This window comes from Artibeus jamaicensis, unplaced genomic scaffold (genome assembly GCF_021234435.1).
Source record: "Artibeus jamaicensis isolate MK-2021 breed Jamaican fruit bat unplaced genomic scaffold, CSHL_Jam_final contig_685, whole genome shotgun sequence".
NCBI lineage: Eukaryota > Metazoa > Chordata > Mammalia > Chiroptera > Phyllostomidae > Artibeus > Artibeus jamaicensis.
Genome location: NW_026521924.1, coordinates 28,316,057 through 28,334,781, shown reverse-complemented (window position 1 = coordinate 28,334,781; position 18,725 = coordinate 28,316,057). Strand labels below are relative to the sequence as shown.

Below are 18,725 nucleotides of genomic sequence, written 5' to 3'. Positions count from 1 at the left end.
CTGCGGGGGGCCCACAGCATCACCGGGGGAGCAGCTTCCCGTCAGTGCCTTGGGACCAATCTCTGCTGGGCAGAAGGTGGGCTGCTGTTAAGAGAGGTGCTTTTTCAAGAGAAGCTAGAAGTTATTTTTAAGTGAAAGTTCCAGAAGTTTCTATAGAGTAATATTTTAAAATCAAACAATTTTTAATGGTTCTAAAATCAATTCCAATTTTGATCAACTGATTTTATATCAAATGAAACAAAATGCACTAGGTGTGATTCTCTGCATATCAGGTTATAACAGCCCTGGGGGTAGAGAAAGGGTTCTGGTCTGCACCCCATGGCCGGAGACGCCCCCAGCTACATTGAGCAGGAAAGCAGAGGCGGACCCTTCACAATGTGCTCTGGCGGCACCTGCCCAGGCTCGGCCCCTGCCCAGGTGCAGTCCCTGCTGGTAGGAGTTCTACAACATTAGGAGCTGAATATACATTTGAGAATTCAATTAATACATACAATATTGCCCGAATGTTATTTATAACAGTTTAAAATCATGTTTTAGGTCAGATTATATGGCTTGTTTATTTTTTAAAGATTTTATTTATTTATTTATCTTCAGAGGGGAAGGGAAGGAGAGAGAGGGAGAGAAATATCAATGTATGGTTGCCTCTCGTGCATCCCCTGCTGGGAACTGGCCTGCAACCCAGGCATGTGCCCTGACTGGGAATTGAACCACAATCCTTTGGTTCTCGGGCCCACGCTCAATCCATTGAGCTACACCAGCCAGGGCTATATGGCTTGTTTTATACATTTTACACTCTATAGTTTAATAGGCAAACTAATCCGGGGGGAGGGGCTCAAATGTGCTCAATTTTAACCAACTAATTCTTTCATATTTTGAAACGGACCTTATTTCCATTCGCAAATTCAACATTGTAACGCACTTGTTAATCTCCCTACTCAATATGGACGCTCAAATGTAAGCAGAAATTCCAGTCTCAGTTAGTCCTCAGGTCACAAGACGAGGCTCCGGCTCTCACGACCGCTGTGTGTGCACAAAGCCACGGGCGTCCGAAAACTGGGCCTGGCACGGTCCGGAGGGGAAAGTGGACACGGGGCTCCACTCAGCCCCTTCTAATTCTGGGACATGGGACACACCCGACCCCCAGAGCACTACTTTCCTCGTCTGTGACAGCGGGGTGACCGGGGTGACGATAATCCGCAGCCTGCCCACCCTGGGAGTCATGAAGGCAGCACGAGCTACAGTGTGTAAAGTGCTCTGTGAGCTCCCCGGTGCCGAACAGACACACTTCGTGATTCTCAGCGGTGAGAATGGAGTTGGGAGCAGTGAGCACTGTTTAACACTGAATGCTAATCAGAGCCTTTCCCGAGGGCGACGGAAACGTGCGTGACACTGAGTGGCCCACGTTCACTGACCGAAACAGTGTGAGGTTTATGCTTTAAAAAGAACTCGGATGTAAAGGCATCAACCCTCATCTAACCGAATGTTAAATAAAGTAAACTTCACTGATAAGAAAGCTACCATCAGCACTGATGTGACTAAAATGAAGAACAACCAATAAAGTTGTAATTACGTTAAAAAAAGAACAGTTGGGCAAACCTACCTTCCAATTTGCCAGTTTTTTAAACTCTATAATTTTTATGACTGCTCCCATGAGAATACCTAGAAAAGAAAATGTAAGTTTAACATAAATTTAAGGTACAAGGAAGATTACTCAGGTTTATTATTCTAGAGAAACTGAATATCATTATGTCTCTAAATGGCTTTTATGGATTTCTGCAAGTTTTATGTCTGAAAACTTAAGAATCGGAATTAATGTGAAGTTGTATGAGTTACATGAGTTTCTCACTTGCATTTCAGGCAAACATACTATAATGAAAATTATAAAAATTTGGGGGAGGGGGGCGGGAGAAAAAGCTTTACAAAATAGGACCCAGGAACAGTCTGCCTGGCATAGAAGATTTAACACCTTTCATTTTCCCCCCATCTACCCATTTTCAATGTGAAATGGGAGAAATCTCACAAGCTAAGTCTGCCCCTTGTCCCTACCATTAAAAAAAATGAGCCCAGATCCCCTTCTCAGACTCGGACGGCAGCTCGGTGTATAGTGTTCAGTTGGAGATAAAACTGCAATGCTGAAAATAGCCTACAGTAAAAATTCAGTGAAATCCCAGGGAAAAAACAGACCATCTGAGTTCAGCCATGTTTCTATATAGCTGATGGGCTCATTACCCTCTCATAAAGAACCCATCAGAAACAATTCTCAAAGAAGCATCATGAGCACAATTTAGGATTGTTGTGTTACTCACTAGACAAATGATTCTGAACCCTGCTGGCTCATCGGCGTCACCGTGGGAACTTTTCATAAACTAAAGCCGCCAGAGCGGAACTCCCGAATTACTGAATCTCAGCCTCGGTGGGGACAAAGCAAGCAGGAAGCCCCCTGTCGGAGACACTTAGGGATGAGAGAAAGCAGCTTTCCTCAGTCGACAACACAAAGCTGAAGAAACACAGCTCACTGGGAGGGGTAGGAGACGGCACTAAACCACAGTTTATTAGGAAAAGCAGCCGCACCGACACTAATTCCCACGGGCAAGCAGGGACTCGAGGTGAAGAGAGGAGATGAGCAATTGTAACCTCTATGCTATTTGGATTGTTATATGTTATTAAAGCCACAATGAAATTACTTTGAAGAGACCAAGACAAAGGGATCTGAGCTATAAAGGGAGGCTGTGGCCACACCTGCAGAACGGGTCTGTGCCTTCACTCGCCAGACGCAGGAGCGCACTGACTCTGCCCCTCTCCAGCTAGTTCGCCGGTTGCTTCTTTTTCCTTGCTGGTTCAAATTGTGCATACATGTTAAGGAGTTTCATATACATGTTTATGGAGCAGATAGTTCATGAAAACTTTGTGAAATGTTACAAAAAAGACAAGTCCCTTCTGATGAGACCCGCCCCCCACTCTCACCTTAGTTCTCTCTCTTCCTGCCCCAAGGAACCAACCATCTTGATGTGTTCTCGGAATATTTTACCAGACCCTTCTCTGCCCCCTTAGAGATTTATATTTAACCACATGGTCCTGGCGTGTGTGTGTGTACACATAAGGCACATCTGCGTATATTTGTATGAAATTTATGGTGCTGTGATGTATCTTCTTACCATTTTCTGTTTTGCTCAGTGTTAAGTCTCGATCCATGTGTAATAATAGATCAGAGATTACTATGTGGCATTCTGCCTCATTCCTTTTAACAGCTCTACAGCCTCGCATAAGAATGCCACAGACTGAATAGATATTTCTCCAAAGAAGATACAGACATGGCCAAAAAGCACATGAAAAGATGCTTAACAACATTAGTCATCGGGGAACTGCAATTCAAAACCACAATAAGATACTTCTTCACACACACTAGGATGGCTGTAATAAAAAAAAAATGTGGAAAACGAGCGCAGGCAAGGCCCCAGAGGAGAAACTGGAACCCCCTGCACTGCTGGTGGGAACGTGGAGTGTGGCGATCGCCGTGGGGAAACAGCTGGGCAGTCAGCCCCTCGGGAAGTTACACTGAGTCACTGCGAGACTCGGGAATTACACCAAGACAACTGAAAACACACTTTGCTACAGAAACCTGTGTGTGGATGTTCACTGACCGTGTTAGTCATCACAGCCCAAGGGTGGATACTGCCCAAACGTCCACAAACTGATGAACGGACTGGACGACGCGGTCTGCCCACACCAGGGAACAGTGTCCAGCACTGAACAGGAATAAAGCACTGGTTCATGTGGCATGTGATGGACCCTGAAAACACGGACGTGAAAGGAGCCAGACACAAAGACTGTTTTATGATCCATTTATATGAAATATCCAGAATAGGCAGGTCTATAGGGACAGAAATGGTTGCCCAGGATTGAGGAGTAGGGCATTGGGGGTGATAGCTTTCTTTTTGGGGTGATGAAAATGTTCTAAAGTCAATTATTCTGAGGGTTGCACAATTCTGTGACTATACTAAAAGCACTGAATTGTATATTTAAAGTAGATAACTTGTATGGTATGTGAATGTATCTCAATAGAGCTGTTACTAAAAAATGGCCACAGGTTGCATGATTCCATTTATATGAAATGTTCAGAATGGGCAACTCTACAGACAGGAAGCCAATTAGCAGCTGCCTGAGGAAGGGGGCAGGGGGACACGGGGAGTGACTGCTACGAGTAGAGGGCCTCTTTCTGAAGTGATGAAAATGTTCTGGAATTAGACAGTGGTCGTGGCTGCGCCACTCGGTGACTATACAGAAAAGCGGTGAATTGTGCACTTGGAAATTGCTAAGTTTATGGTATGCACATTATATTTTAATTTTTTCAGTCACAGTTTTAAAAACTATTCCGCCAAGAATGGCTGTCTCCAAGTGTTCGCTGCTAACAGTGGGCTGCAGTGAACACCTCTGTGCACGCCTCTTGTGTAAGAGTATTGCCCGGGGGCGGGTCCAGAGACAATGAATGGCAGGAGCTTTCTTCCCCCTAAAAGGCTGCCCAGTCGTCCTCTGAAGTGACCCTGCTGCTGTCCACCAGAGCAACCCCACATCCTCACCAATCCTGGATAATGGTCAGACTTGAACATTTCTGCCAATATGGTGGGCAAGACACTGTACTTGAAGGTTTCAGTTCCCATTTGCAGTCACTCTGCCTTCAGCAATCATTCCTGAACACTAGGGAAGTTGAACCTCTTCTCATGGTTTCAGACTTCACTTTAAAAGCAAGTGCTTTTCTTTGCTCTACTAAAACCTCAACTTTCTTTTTCCCTTGTAAATGCACACCAAACTTTCATACCACGATTAACACTCGTAATTACATACGAAGCAGTAACATTCGAAAATCAGTAATTATTCTGTTGCCTAAGCTTGTTTTTGTGTTATTATTCATGAGGCATGGTTCCCAGGCCTTGGTCACACAGTACGTTTCTTCCAAGAGTTTGCACGTCGAAAATCATACATGTACATGTGCTTGTACACAGAAAACCACTTTTAAGACATGTGGCACCCACCGTTCTATTTCTAGCTGACACCGTATCTCAGAAACCATTCCCCATCCAAGCATACAGAGCTCCGCTTCTTGTTTTGTTGAGGGCCGCAGGGCCTTCCCCTGCAGTGATGTGCCACCCCCCAGCCTGTCCCCTAGCCCTGCCCTTGGGTGTGTCCCAGGCTGGTGCTCTCACTGACGTTCGTCTGAGCAGACACTTCACTCCACATGTGGGCAAGTACCTGCAGGAAAACCTCCTGAAACGGGGGTCACTGGGCCCAAGTACAGGCAGTTTTAATTTTGTAGAGAGCTTACCAGCTGCCTTCTGTGGCAAACGCTGTGTGGCCGGCCGAGTCCCCTTGACTGGTCTGTGAGACCTGCCGTGAGTGGTGGCTAAGTGCTTACAGCTCTCCCCCTTCTCCAGAAAACCTACTTAGTTGCCCAGAGGCTCCTCATGGCAGAGGCTGTGCCCCCCTACACCCCCATGGCCAATGGTAACTGATGGGGGCACGGATGTGTAGCCCCCCTGCTCTAAGGAAGGGCCAGCTCTGCGGTCAGTTCTTGCTGCAGAGCCCCCCTCCCAAGGCTCAGGCTGGACTTGCCCTGAGACCCCACCCCATGTTTGGCTCTCTTTCTCTACTCTGGTGCACTCCCCTCCTCACAGATCATTCCTGAAGAGCGCCCCTTAATAAATTACATGTCCTCAAACCTCTCGTAGGCTCCATTCAGGAGCCAACCTAAGATAATTGGTTCCAGGAGTGGAGTGGCCACAGGGAGCCAACTTGAAATATGGGGCTCAGGAGCAGGCTGGCAATGAGGACCCCGGCACTGGCGGTGAAATACTGAGAACCCCTCACCTGGGTGGCAGTGCCATGGCTTAGACTTGCCGTTGGGGTGGACAGGGCCAGGACGCTGGTGGCTTGTGCGGTACCTCCGCTGTTGGAGAGACAGGGAGAAACAGTGCCCATCACAGCAGCGGGACCGTGTGGTCGCTGCTGAATGCCACTGCCGCACTGAAGGAGAAAATGACAGGCTCAGACAACCCAGCTGAAAGCGAAAGGCAGGAGTCAGAGGGCCTCCTCAGCAGTGTGCAAACAGAGCCTTCATCTCCTGCAGCTGGGGCTTCTAGAGCTGAAGACCAGGTATGGAACTTAACAGTAAGAGTGGCAGGTGTTCGAGAAAGCGGAACTCAAGAAGGCAATTCTCCGACGCCTGCCCTCCCACGGTCCTGATCAGACAGAAGCAGGACTCGGAGATGTGGGGCAGGGGTATGGGGGGATGCACCCGGGCACCTTCAACCTTCAGATTCCTGTGAACCTCCTGGGCCTGCAGAGGTTGCGCCCACCTCCCTGTGGGACTGTGGAGCTCCCCAGACTACTTCGAGATTACACAGAAGTTCCAAATGAGGCAGGTGCCTTATGTGACTCCTGCTTTCTCGTCATATATAGCCCCAAAGGATCTAGGCCATATGGACAGTCCACAGGTCAACACTCTGGCCCACTATCCAGCTGACATCATGCGGATCTGGTATACAAATAAGAAGGTGTCTTGGTAAGACACACGCCTCCAATGACACAAAGTGTCAGGAGTCTGCCCGTCTGTGAAGTTTTTAGGGGTCAAGAGGCTGGAGGGTGCCAGGACATTCCCTCCAAGTAAAGGACAAGATCTGCACGCTCCACCTCCTCCCCCTAAGAAAGAAGCACAATGCTTGGTGGGTCCCCTCCAGGCTTTGGAGGCAACAAAGTCCACACTTGAGAAAACGTCAACTGTTTACTGTGTTTGTGGAAGGCTGATGGTTCTGGTGAGGCCCGGAAGAAATGGCCCTGTAGCAGGTCCAGCTGCAATCCGAGCAGCTTCTGCCATGCGATCGGGCAGACCCCGGGGTATCGGGAGCATCTGCAGTAGAAAGGGGTGCCGTGCGATGTACATGTGAGCCCCAGTAGGAGGGTGGCTCGGCATAGACCCTGAAGGCCCTGGAGCGAGGCCGTGCAGCAGAGACCAATGCACCACTCAAAAACTCCCGAGGAGAAAACCACACAGCTCCTGTCCCCTACCGGGCCCTTGTAAAGACAGAGCCTCTGCGCATGGGACAGCAAGTGCCCAAGTGGCCAGAACGGTCCTTCCTAAGCTGGGCTGCCCTACCCATCCAGCTACAAGGCCAGGTGAGCCCAGTGGCAACCTGTTTTAAGATGAAAGTATCACAGTAGAGATGAGGCTTGCTGGGTCCAGTGGGCACTCGTACACTGTGGGGACAGGAGACCGGTCCTCCCGGCCATCTACAGCTGTGACAGCAGCACCTCTCCCTCAGCCCTGACACGCGGCCACACTGGGAGTTCTTTTCTTTTTCAAAAAATGCATTCATTGATTACGCTATTACAGTAGTCCCATCCCCCCCATTCCCCTCCTCCTTGCACATCCCCTCCCACCCACATTCCACCCCCCAACTTAGTTCATGTCCATGGGTCCTACATATAAGTTCTTTGGCTTCTACATTTCATATACTATTCTTAACCTCTCCTATTTTGTACCTAGTATTTATGCTTCTTATTCCCTGTACCTTTTCCCCATTTTTCCCTTCTCCCCCTCCCCACTGATAACCCTCCATGTGATCTCCACTTCTGTGATTCTGTTCCTGTTCCAATTGTTTGCTTAGTTTTTGTTTTTGTTTTTGTTTTAGGTTCAGCTGTTGATAGTTGTGATTTTATCATTTTACTGTTCATAGTTTTGATCATCTTCTTTTTCTTAGATAAATCCCTTTAACATTTCATATAATAAGAGCTTGGTGATGAACTTCTTCAACTTGACCTTATCTGGGAAGCACTTTATCTGCCCTCCTATTCTAAATGATAGCTTTGCTGGATAGAGTCATCTTGGATGTAGGTCCTTGCCTTTCATGACTTCAAATACTTCCTTACAACCCCTTCTTGCCTACAAGGTTTCTTTTGAGATATCAGCTGACAGTCTTATGGGCACTCCTTTGTAGGTAACTGTCTCCTTTTCGCTTGCTCCTTTGAAGATTCTCTCCTTCTCGTTAATCTTGGCTAATGTAATTATGATGTGTCTTGGTATGTGCTTCCTTGGGTCCAACTTCTTTGGGACTCTCTGAGCTTCCTAGACTTCCTATTTCCTTTGCCAGATTGGAGAAGTTCTCCTTCATTATTTTTTTCCAATAAGTTTTCAATTTCTTGCTCTCCCTCTTCTCCTTCTGGCATCCCCATGATTCAGATGTTGTCCCAGAGTTTCCTAAGCCTCTCCTCATATTTTTGGATTCTTATTTCTTCATTCTGTTCCAGGTGAATGATTATTTCTTCCTTCTGGTCCAAACCATTGATTTGAATCCCGGTTTCCTTCCTGTCACTGTTGGTTCCCTGTTCATTTCCCTTTATTTCACTTTTCATAGCTTTCACTTTTTCCTCTATTTTGCAACAATACTCATTTCAACAACATTTCTGAGCATCCTAATTACCAGTGATTTTAACTTTGCATCTGATAGGTTGGCTATCTCTTTGTCGCTTGGTTGTACTTTTTCTGGAGCGTTGATCTATTTTTTTCATTTGGGCCGCTTTTTTGTCTCAGTGCAATTGTTATGTAGTAAGGGGCGGAGCCCTTGATGTTCACCAGGGCGGGGCCACCCACGTTGCTGCGTTGTGGCGCTGGACGTAGGGGAGGAGGCTAAAAAGGAACAATGCCGCCTACAGCCACTTCCCCTGCTACTTACAAGCCAAGGGGGCCCTTCTGGTGCTGATTCCCGGGTGGGTGGGTTTGTGTATGTTCTAGGACTCTGTGGGTCTCTCCAGCGAACTCTATTGTGAGGCTGGGGGTTTCTCCCAGCACCTCAACCCCCACAGGTGTTTTCTGTCAGAAGTTCTGAGGCTTTATTTTCCCATTGGAACCCTGCATTTGCAGTCTGTCTCGCTTCCCAGTTGTTCCTTCCAGTTTATCTGCACACAAATGTGGGACCCCTGCTCCACCAGCTGCCACTTCACCAGGTCATGAGCCGCCGCCTTGCCATGAGTCCTCTCCGCCCGGCTACCGTCTCCGCCCCTCCTCCCGGTCTAGGTGAATATTTCTGCTTTAACTCCTGGGTTGTTGGACTTCCATACAGTTCGATTTTTCTGGCAGTTCTGGTTGGTTTTTGTTTTTAAAGTTGTTGTTCTTCTCCTTTGGGTTGTGGGAGGAGGCACAGCCTGTCTACCTATGCAACCATCTTGGCCGGAAGTCTGGGAGTTCTTTATGACCAGCTGACAGGGGAGAAAAACCCAACCCAGGGACTTGTAGATTATTCCCCCAGCCTCTGGCATTGGCCACTTCAGCGTTTGTGCAAGGGGCTCATGGACTCAGCAGCCATGACGGCAGGTGGAAGCTATGCAGCGCCCAACAGCATGCACTCACTCTCACCTCTACCTCCTGCCACTGTTGAACGTCCCCTGGACAGCCACAGACACCAACGCAGCACTCAGTGTGGTGCCATCCCTTGAGACCAGCCAGTACGCGCCTGGCACTTGATGACAGCAGACCCTGCCATCCTGGAAAGGATAGCAATTCATTCCGCCTGAGACTGACACGCACGCTGCCTGTCTTTAGGCACCACTGCCGTGGGCCCAGAGGGTCTGACCCACCCAAGTGGGACACTGCGTAACCACGTGTCAAGCCGAGAGACTCGCTTTATGGCAAAGGTGGCGCAGCACTGGGCACGTGACCGTGGACTCCATGCGGTCCTACACCATGTACCACACCACCCACAAGCTGCCAGCCGGCCAGAGTGCTAAGGTGGCCTCTAACGATGGAGCTGAGACAGCACCAGCTTGGCAATGACAACCTGTGATGAAAGGAGCTTTTGCGGTGCGACGTCCCCACCAGGTAAGCACGGAGGAGCACAGCGCACGATGTGCAGGCGTGGCCCCACCCCACTCGGCCTCACCCTCGGGGACTCATGTGGGGGCGGGGTTTCCACCCGGGGAATTTCTGCTTCCTTAGCCTGAAACTTTAGGCTCAGTGAGTTGAAAGGACATGTCCTCCAGGTTCACATAGTAAGAGTTACAGTGGCTGCTTCCCAGTCACTTTGGGCTCTTTGTGCCAACAGACCAGTAGGCCTAGACAGAGGCTGCCACGCTGACCCTGACCATCAGCAGGACGTAACTCTCCTACCACATAATGGGGCAAAACGAAATACAATTACTTATGAAATACTTTTCAACCATAAGTGATTTCTTGAAAATACTTTAAAATATGTTCAGCGTGTCTTGTCAGCTGTAGTTATAGAATCAAGTTGTAGTACAGTAAGGTAACTGAATCCAGTCCTTAATTGTGTGACGTACACTGAAGCAGATGCTACTCTAAAGATGCTCTAAAAGTCAGAAGACCTGCCAGTGAGTTGGGAAACAGTACCTCGGGGTTGTGTGTCTCTGTTTTCTGGGGAAAGGCTGCTTAAATGTTTGGTTTTTAAAGTAGCTTATTTCTTCAAAGGAATGGCATTCCTTATCATCCGCAGAGAACATTTACACGGCGTAATAGGACCTTTATAGAAATCAGCCCCAATACAGCAAGTTTCAGAATGCAATTCATTAGCAGCATTTTGTCTTTTAAAATTTAGACTCCCTCCCTATTTTGGCATATCTGGAAGATGTAAGCATAAAACACAGCTTAACGATGATAAAATGCTGAGATAAGAGGAGATGACCACAAACCGGGGAAAGTCCAAGCAAGGCTCCAGGCGAAGGCAGGACATCATTACACATGGAGCTAATGGCAACAAAACAGCAACACGACGTTCCAAGAACAAATTATCACCTCTGATGCATGTTTCCAGAAACACTGAGGCTAAAAGTCTGTGCTAGCACTCTTCCTTTGAATGTGACGGCCTGACAGTCCCGTCTCCTGTGGTCCTGTTGTCAATCTGACAGCCGGCTTCGGCCCTGACCTCTAAGCCAGCCACTCTCGTACCAACATCCGCATGTCTGTTTCTTCCCTAATCAATCCAAGCACCTACCTCCGGTGCAGGGAGAGCTACCTGTGGGACCCTGAGCTGCATCAGCGTTGGCCGCCAGGAGTCTAAAAAGCAATGAAGGCTGTTATAGTTAGGAGTCTCCCTTTAAGTTTCCTTGAAAACTATTTTTTATAACTTAAGTATAATTAGGATGTAATTACTGTATTTGCCTTTTTCCAGAATTACCTTTAGTCAATAACTCCAGAACTGAGTGGTTTTTCATCATCTTCCACTCAAAACCCTAAATGACAAAAAGAGCACTACTCTTCAAAAAAAAAAAAAATTTAAATCCTTTCGTCAAAACAACAGGGAATGACTAGAACTAAAAGCACAGGCATAGTTAAGAAGGTTATGACAGGGGGCACTTCTGCATGTCCCACTCACCCCACGAGCCAATCAAATTAGTCGTAGGTTAAAATGCAGGTTTTCTGTCTGCAGCATTCAGGCCAATCCTTGGCACTGGAGAGTCAGATTTCCAGCCCTTACCGGCCTTTCCTGCTCTAATATAAAGTGTGATTGTGAAAGAGAATCTACTCCCATTTTTGTTTTGTCACAAGAGGACAGCAGGCAGTACAATCATTTCATTTTCTTTGCTTATAAATTTCAGCCCCAAATCAGCACTGAATCAGCACTCTCTGGCCAATCAAAATAAATGTGTGAACTTAAGTACAACGTGGAAAGAATAGTACAAAGAAAAAACACAAAAAATGATATAAACTCAAACTCCGTAAAGTCATCTAATCAATACATGTATGTCTACAAATAGTTTAGAAGAGAATGAAGCATGATAAAAATAGTCGAAATGGTCAATAAAAAGGATTTCTTTTTCTGTGTAGCTGTTTAAATGTGCAAAAAAATTACTTTTTAAAAAGAGGCCCAAACTACAGAATTTCATGAAGTATAGAAAGTACCTGAAAGCTTTGAACACAGGCCAAGAAAGTATATTTAGAACTGGGAGTCTGTTGATACTACGTTTTTATAAAGAATGAGAAGAGTCTCCTGATTCATTTGAAAATACAATACAACATAAAAGAGAAAACATGTTTTCGCAGTGCAGATGCCAGTCCTTTTCTACACCAACAATTTATTAGGAACTCTGAATGCTGGACTATCACACGGAAGGCCATTCCCGTCCCTAAATGGCTGTGGACTCTGTAACTTCTGTCTAGACGAGGGAGGCTGGGGAAATGTATCCCTGGAAGAGTGAAAACCCCATCTTCTCTGGCAGCTTCATCAAGATTCTTTTTTGGCACAAAAGTTGGAAGTTCTTGAAATGGTGAATATCCCAATATTTTGTTACACTTTGCGCTAGTGGTACAAAGTTCTCCTTCAGTTTACTAATACGTAGCTTTATGAAATGCAGGACTGCTTTGATAGCTTCATCAGCTTTTCTAAATTCCGACCAAATGTTCTCAAATGTAACGAAAGCTACTTTCTGACCCCAGTGCTCTTCCCGGACATGCTCTCAGTGTTCCATTCACCTAAATTAGCAAAATAATTACTGAAAGCAAGACTGACTTTCCATCACCCCACCCCAGGCCTGGCTGCACAGGCTACAGTCATTTCTGTCACATCAGTGAATAAGTAAATCCTGTGGATGGAGAGCCCTGGCTGAGTCCCGACCACATTCGCACCCCCATTCCCCGCTCTGGGGTGGCCATGTGGTCAGAGTGTATCCCCAGCTCCTGGTGGAACCAGGTCAAACAGGAGGCCACCTCCCCCCACCCCCACTTGCTACTAGACAGTAAGCCTGAAGCTATGAAGGTTCACCGAACGCAGAGAGCCTGCCCAGGAGTGAAGCCAAAACAAAGGGAAACGCTGTCGAAAATGTAGAAAAACTGAGTCCAGGAGACTTGACGCAGCTAAGAGTGAAGCTGGCACCACTGTGAATTTTTCTTTTCTCTCTCCTTTTTTTTGGTTGTATGAGCCAATGGGTGTGCAGCTCCACCCCCACCAATTTATTTGAGTCAATTTGAATGGATTTTATCCCTTGAATGAAAAGAGCCTGATCCCATATCAGCTAAGATGTTTTTGGCTGCAAGTAAAAGAACACCTGACTAAACGTTTATCTCACAGAATAGGCAGCTCTGAGATAGGCAGCTATCAATTCAATGAAACAAAAGTGCAGTCACGAATCTAGGCTTCCCGTCTGCCACCCTGGCAGTCCTCGGCATTCCAGCTTCTGTCTGTGAGCTGCAGTGGACGCCAGCTGGCTCCCAGGGCTCCGGGCACCACATCCTCATGCAGCAGCATCAAAGAAAGAAGAAATCACCCTTCCTGTCGGAGGAGAGTCTTCCCAAACCCACCCTGGGCAGCCTCGCCTCGGGCTCACTGCCAGACCTGGATCTCACACTGCCTTGCTGCCTCCGCACCTCTGGGCAAAGGAGAATGCAATTATTATGATGGCGAAGACCAACCTTAACTGGAGGCAAGACACCTGATCAAAATGAGGGTTCTCTTTTCAAGGAAGAAGGAAGAAAATGGCTTTTGGGTAGGCAACCAACAATGCACACTGAGTCCCGGTACAAGCACTGGTGGTCCCTGACCTGCAGTCACCCAAACATTCAAGAGACAGTGAAGAGCTTGACATTCCAAATCAAATAATAAGAACCAACCACTGCTTTAGTTTCCATGCACACAATACCTCAAACCGCACCAACTATATTTATCATTCTTGAGAAACTATGAAAACTGACTGCAGAATTCCTTGGAATGACTTTTAAAAAGCTTTACTGAATGCCCCGGAATAGGAGGTACTAGCTGTTATCTTCAACGTGCCCAACATCGGGAAAGGAATGTCAGTGAATGACCCTCCCATTCTCAGAGCTCTCAGGTGATTTGCTAGCTAAGGCCGTTAGAATCTGCCCAGATGTACAGCTGGAGAGCCTGCTAGACAGAGAACAGGAACTCTCTGGAGCAAAACTGATTTCCAACTCTTTCCTGAAGATCAATACGACCCAGTGGTGCTTCTCCCTTAAAATACGGTGTCCCTGGGGGTCCTGAGGCTTAAAGGAAATGAGGGTGTGGGAGCCCACAGGTCAGACCGGGCACAGAGCAGCACTGGGAAGTCCAGGAAAGGCTCGGCAGGGCTGAACCAGGGCAGCAGGAACCCAGCAGTGGCGCGGGGAGGAGTCTGAGCGTTCATTTCCAAAGCCAATCCAAACAACAGCTATGTTGTGAAAGAATTACTAAATACACTGAACAAGATCTACAAGGCAAATAAAACGAACTTAAAGCACCAGTGGTGATGTGAAACAATTAAATACCATCAGTAGGCAAGTGGAAACCAGTAACTACAATAGAATAATGTGATGAGAGCTTTAGCTGAACTTGGTTAAACCTTATTTTCTACGCCCTAAGCATCCCCGCCCACGTTTTCATCTTGATCTTAACACTCGCTGAAAATAAGGTCTCTGCTTCTTCCTCCACTAACCACTTCAATGAACTTGCTTGTGAGTTCACACCTGTTATTACACCAATTTATTCACTCTAAATAGCAGCTAATTATTTTAAGAGTTAATTGCCACAGGAAACAAAAGAGAGAAATGTGAGGTAGAATGAAATGCTCTTTGAAGACTTTAGATTTGACTCTGACATTAAAGTGAGCCATTTCTCTTTCCTAGACTGTAAAGTGCAGCCCCTCTTGGCTGTAAAATTCAGTGACACTATGAATTCGAGTGTCAGTTACTTGCCTTAGTTCAGCTGGGTGTCAACATAGCCTAGCAGCGGAGGTCAATGCACCTCAATGTGTTCCAGAAGTAGAACAGGCCTTCGAGCTGCACAGAGGGCCGTCCATGTGACCTTCATGAGGTCATGACCCCTCTCTGATCCAGTGTCCTCACCGGTAAAATGGGATCAGAACACCCTGGTGGCAGGTTGCAGTGAGGATTAAATGAGATCAGGTATGTAACACATCTCTTATGGTTCCTGGCAGTAGGAGGTACTAAAAAAGTGATAGCTATTGCTACTGCTTTTATTATAAAATCAGTAATAAGCACTTACCTAGAGAAACAACAGCAACACTCTCTGGCAAGAAATGTAATCTGTATCGAATCAGTAAGTGCACCAATATGATGCAGATAGCTGTGGGGAAAATAAGACATTGTTAAAACAGCACATTTGTAAGTCATAAACACCAAGTTCACAGCAATAGTTACTAAAGGGCTGCGCCAGGAAAACAGAGAGCAGTCAGTGACACCGTAAACGTCAGTCCTATTTTCAGTCTCTTATTTCTGAAACTGGACATAGACTCACGGTGTTCATAACATTTCTGCATACTCTGTACGTCTGACACAATCGGGCATCTACTTTTTTCCTAAGCTGCTAAACCTTACACAATGACTTAAAATGATCTGAACTTCCCTGATTCTGAGAAGTGGTCCTCAACTTTTTTGAAGTTGCCATCAACTGCAAAAGTCTAAGTGGCGAGGAGGAAGTCACTGAAATCGCTTTGATGTACCTGTAACTACAACAGAATGTGCTGACACAGAGTGTTTTACCACCAGGTGACTGGTTCTCTCTTAACACAGAAGAAAGTGGGATGTTTTATAAACACAACAAGGTAAATACTTTGGTTCTAAGAACGTCAGAGAACTAAAGATGGGGCACCTGCTCTGCAGCCGGGTGTGGGGGCTCCCCCTGGTTGAGGGCTCCCCACCAGTCAGGCATGCACTGAACACTTCCAACCAGGCCTCATATGACCCCCGACACCCCTCTCAACTAGCTGTTGTCACCATTATCCCCTTTGGTTCTAGACGGGAAACCTGAGCCTCAAAGGGCAATTTACTGGGAGGTGCCGCACAGTAGGGCCGGAGTCCAGTCCGGTGCCCTGAACCTTGGGCGCCCGACTCCCTGCTGGCTGCCTTCATTCCTCAGTCAGAGGAATAAGGAGAATGCCTGACTTTCCTCACAGAGGTGATGTCATGACAGAAAAGGAGGTAAAAGACTAGAAAACTATTTGAAAGGAGTAAGTACTTCTGGACCCTCCCCCAAAAGCAGCCTTTTACGTAAATAATTCCTCACTGTAAATTCATGGTCCAATGTCAACACACACGTCTCTTTTCATCAGGCAGCAGGTGGTCTGCTGTCTCCCCAGTCACAGTGCTACCTCCATGACACTTTGAAAGGCAATGTTTAAACCACCTGCCCGGCCGTTAACTGGCCCCTCTCAGAGCTGCACTGACAGGGTATCTTCGGTTCCACCAAAAAGCACCAGGTGCCCAGAGAAAGGAAACAGTTGTAAATACGGAGATTTTGTCCTCCTTTCATTCTGGGCTCTAAACTATCAATCTTTGGTGTTACTTTATCATAAACATTTTACCTAGTTAGGGAAATCCTACACTGAATACTAAGAGCAAGAAAAGAGTTCCAATGCCCGATCGTAACATGTGACCAAGGAGCACGCCTACCGTCTAAACAGGCAGGCATAGGATCCCGTAGGTAGACAGATAATACATTAGGAAGTTGAACCAGTTTCTGCTCTTCCTTTGCACCAAACTGGATGAAAAAACTACTTTAAAAAGATATTCTCATGAGTCAAACAACTATTTGCATCTTTCAGAGCAGCGGGGAAAACTATCAACAGAGAGCTAAATAAATATAAGGCTCAAGGAATGGCCTTCAGCCATTAAAAAGAATGAGGTCTGGAAAAACAACCCACAGAATGGGAGAAAATATTGGTAAATGAGATAGCTAGATACAGAAAGAACTCTTACAACTCAACGATAAGAGGAAAAACAACATAATATAAAAATGAGCAAAGGACCTGAATAGACATTTCTCCAAAGAAAGATGAATGACCGATAAGCACATGAAAAGATGCTCAACATCATTAGTCATTAGAAAAATGCAAATTAAGTCACGATGAGATACGACTTCACACCCACCAGGATGGCTATAATTAAACAAATCAGAGTGGATAATAACAAGTGTTGGCAAGGATGTAAAGCAATCGGAACACTTGGGCCCTGCTGGTGGGGCAAGTCTGGCAGTTCCTGAGAAAGTTACAGAGAGCAGCCATGTAACCCAGTAATTCCCCTCCTGAGTATACATCCAAGAGAAATAAACACTTATTGTCCACGCAAAAACGTGTACACGAATGTGCGCAGCAGCCCTGTCTACAGCAGTCAACGGGTGGAAGCAACACAGACGCGCATCAGCTGATGAATGGATAAAACACTGTGTGGTTACACCCCGACAACGGAATATTACTCAGCCGTACAAAGGAATACAATTCTACCACATGCTGAAACACGGGTGAGCGCTGCACACGTGATGCCAAGTGAAAGAGGCCAAATATAGATCATATGTTGTATGATTCCATTTGTATCAGATATTTTGAGTAGGCAAGTTCTTGGAGACCAAAAGCAGAATTGAGCTTCCCAGAGACTGGGGAGAGGGGCAAATGGGGAGTGAACGCTTTTAATGGGCACTGGGTTTCCTTCCTTTTGGGGCCATAAACATGTTCTGGAACTAAATAGTGGTGATGGCTGCACAGCACTGTGACTGTAGTAAATGCCACTGAATTGTACACTTTGAAGTGGTAAATTCTATGTTCTGTTTATTTTGACCACATACACATTCTTTAAAAAGAAAAAAATGATGAAGTCTGTAGAACACACTAACACAGAAAGATCCCCAAGTCATTCTGTGAGGAGGAAAAGCAAGTGCTAGGACCCCATTCACAGTAAAATAAGCAAGCGCCAAGCCCTATGTGCCTGCGTGTGTGTATGTGCTTATGAGCACACAAATGCATATACGCAAACTCAAGTCCAAGTTCCCAAGTGCGCTTCAGGACAGAAGAGCAAGCAGCAACGAAAACTTCCGTGTGGTACGGAGGGTATGCATCCGGCAAGTCAATGTGCTTCCAACTTCTCATGCCTGAAGCAATAATTACGTAAACTATATTAAAACACAGACGTTTTGATTTTAATAACTCCAGTCAATTGAATGGCCCATAAAATGTCTGTCAAATGGCGCTGACTGCTAACTCCAGTGAAAGTCAGTAACGGTGACTCGCCATTGTTTCTGGGGAGTCAAAGATCAGCAAGGGTTAAGTACAAGTGAACTGATTCAAAGCTCCTAAAACTACAAAATAAAAAAATCCCTTCTCAACAAAGAGGAACACGATGTAATCCTTTCATATCCTTACGGATACAAAAGTCACAGTGTCATTTGACTTAACTAACAGTAAACAAAAGCGGCAAATGTGCTCTAGGTCAGTTCCGGAAGTCTACCATGCACTATGGACTAATAATCTCCCTCAATTCACCGGGGTTCGTGTAGCTAGTGAGTTAGCAAGTTATCCATTAACAGGATTTTTTCCTTTTATCAGATTTACATCTAATCAGGAATATACAAGAAACATGTTATCTTTATAAGATATCAGAGGAAAAATGCCTTCAAATTTACTTAAAAAGAAGCATTCTAGGCTGCTAAAGCATGTTGATCTATGCGTAAAAAGCGGTGATACCAACCCACAAACTGCCAAGAATCTGATTCTGTGAAAACAGGGCCCACAGGACATCAGCACAACCCCAGTCTCTGGGCTCCTGACGTGTCTGAAGAGAAGACATCCCAAGAGTAACACACAGCCCTATTAAATGCAGGTCAGGCCTTCTGGTCCCAGACATGCATGAACACTGGGCAGGATTTTGCCTGGATGAAAAAGTACCTTATAAAAACCTATTTTGTGGTCCTTGGCACAAAATGACCTTCAATGCTACACACCCTGAA

The 18,725-nt window shown here is 46.2% G+C and overlaps 1 protein-coding gene across 1 annotated transcript in view; it reads right to left on the bottom strand.

Annotated features, from left to right (window-relative positions):
- The window catches only part of SLC9A8 (solute carrier family 9 member A8), a 61,660-nt gene that overhangs the window by 38,967 nt on the left and 3,968 nt on the right, over positions 1 to 18,725 (bottom strand). The window contains exons 3-4 of the mRNA XM_037167154.2: positions 14,994 to 15,074; positions 1,601 to 1,659 (exon numbers count right to left, since the gene is read on the bottom strand). Coding sequence (XP_037023049.2) covers positions 1,601 to 1,659; positions 14,994 to 15,074 — 140 coding nt within the window. The remainder of the gene's footprint in view (positions 1 to 1,600; positions 1,660 to 14,993; positions 15,075 to 18,725) is intronic.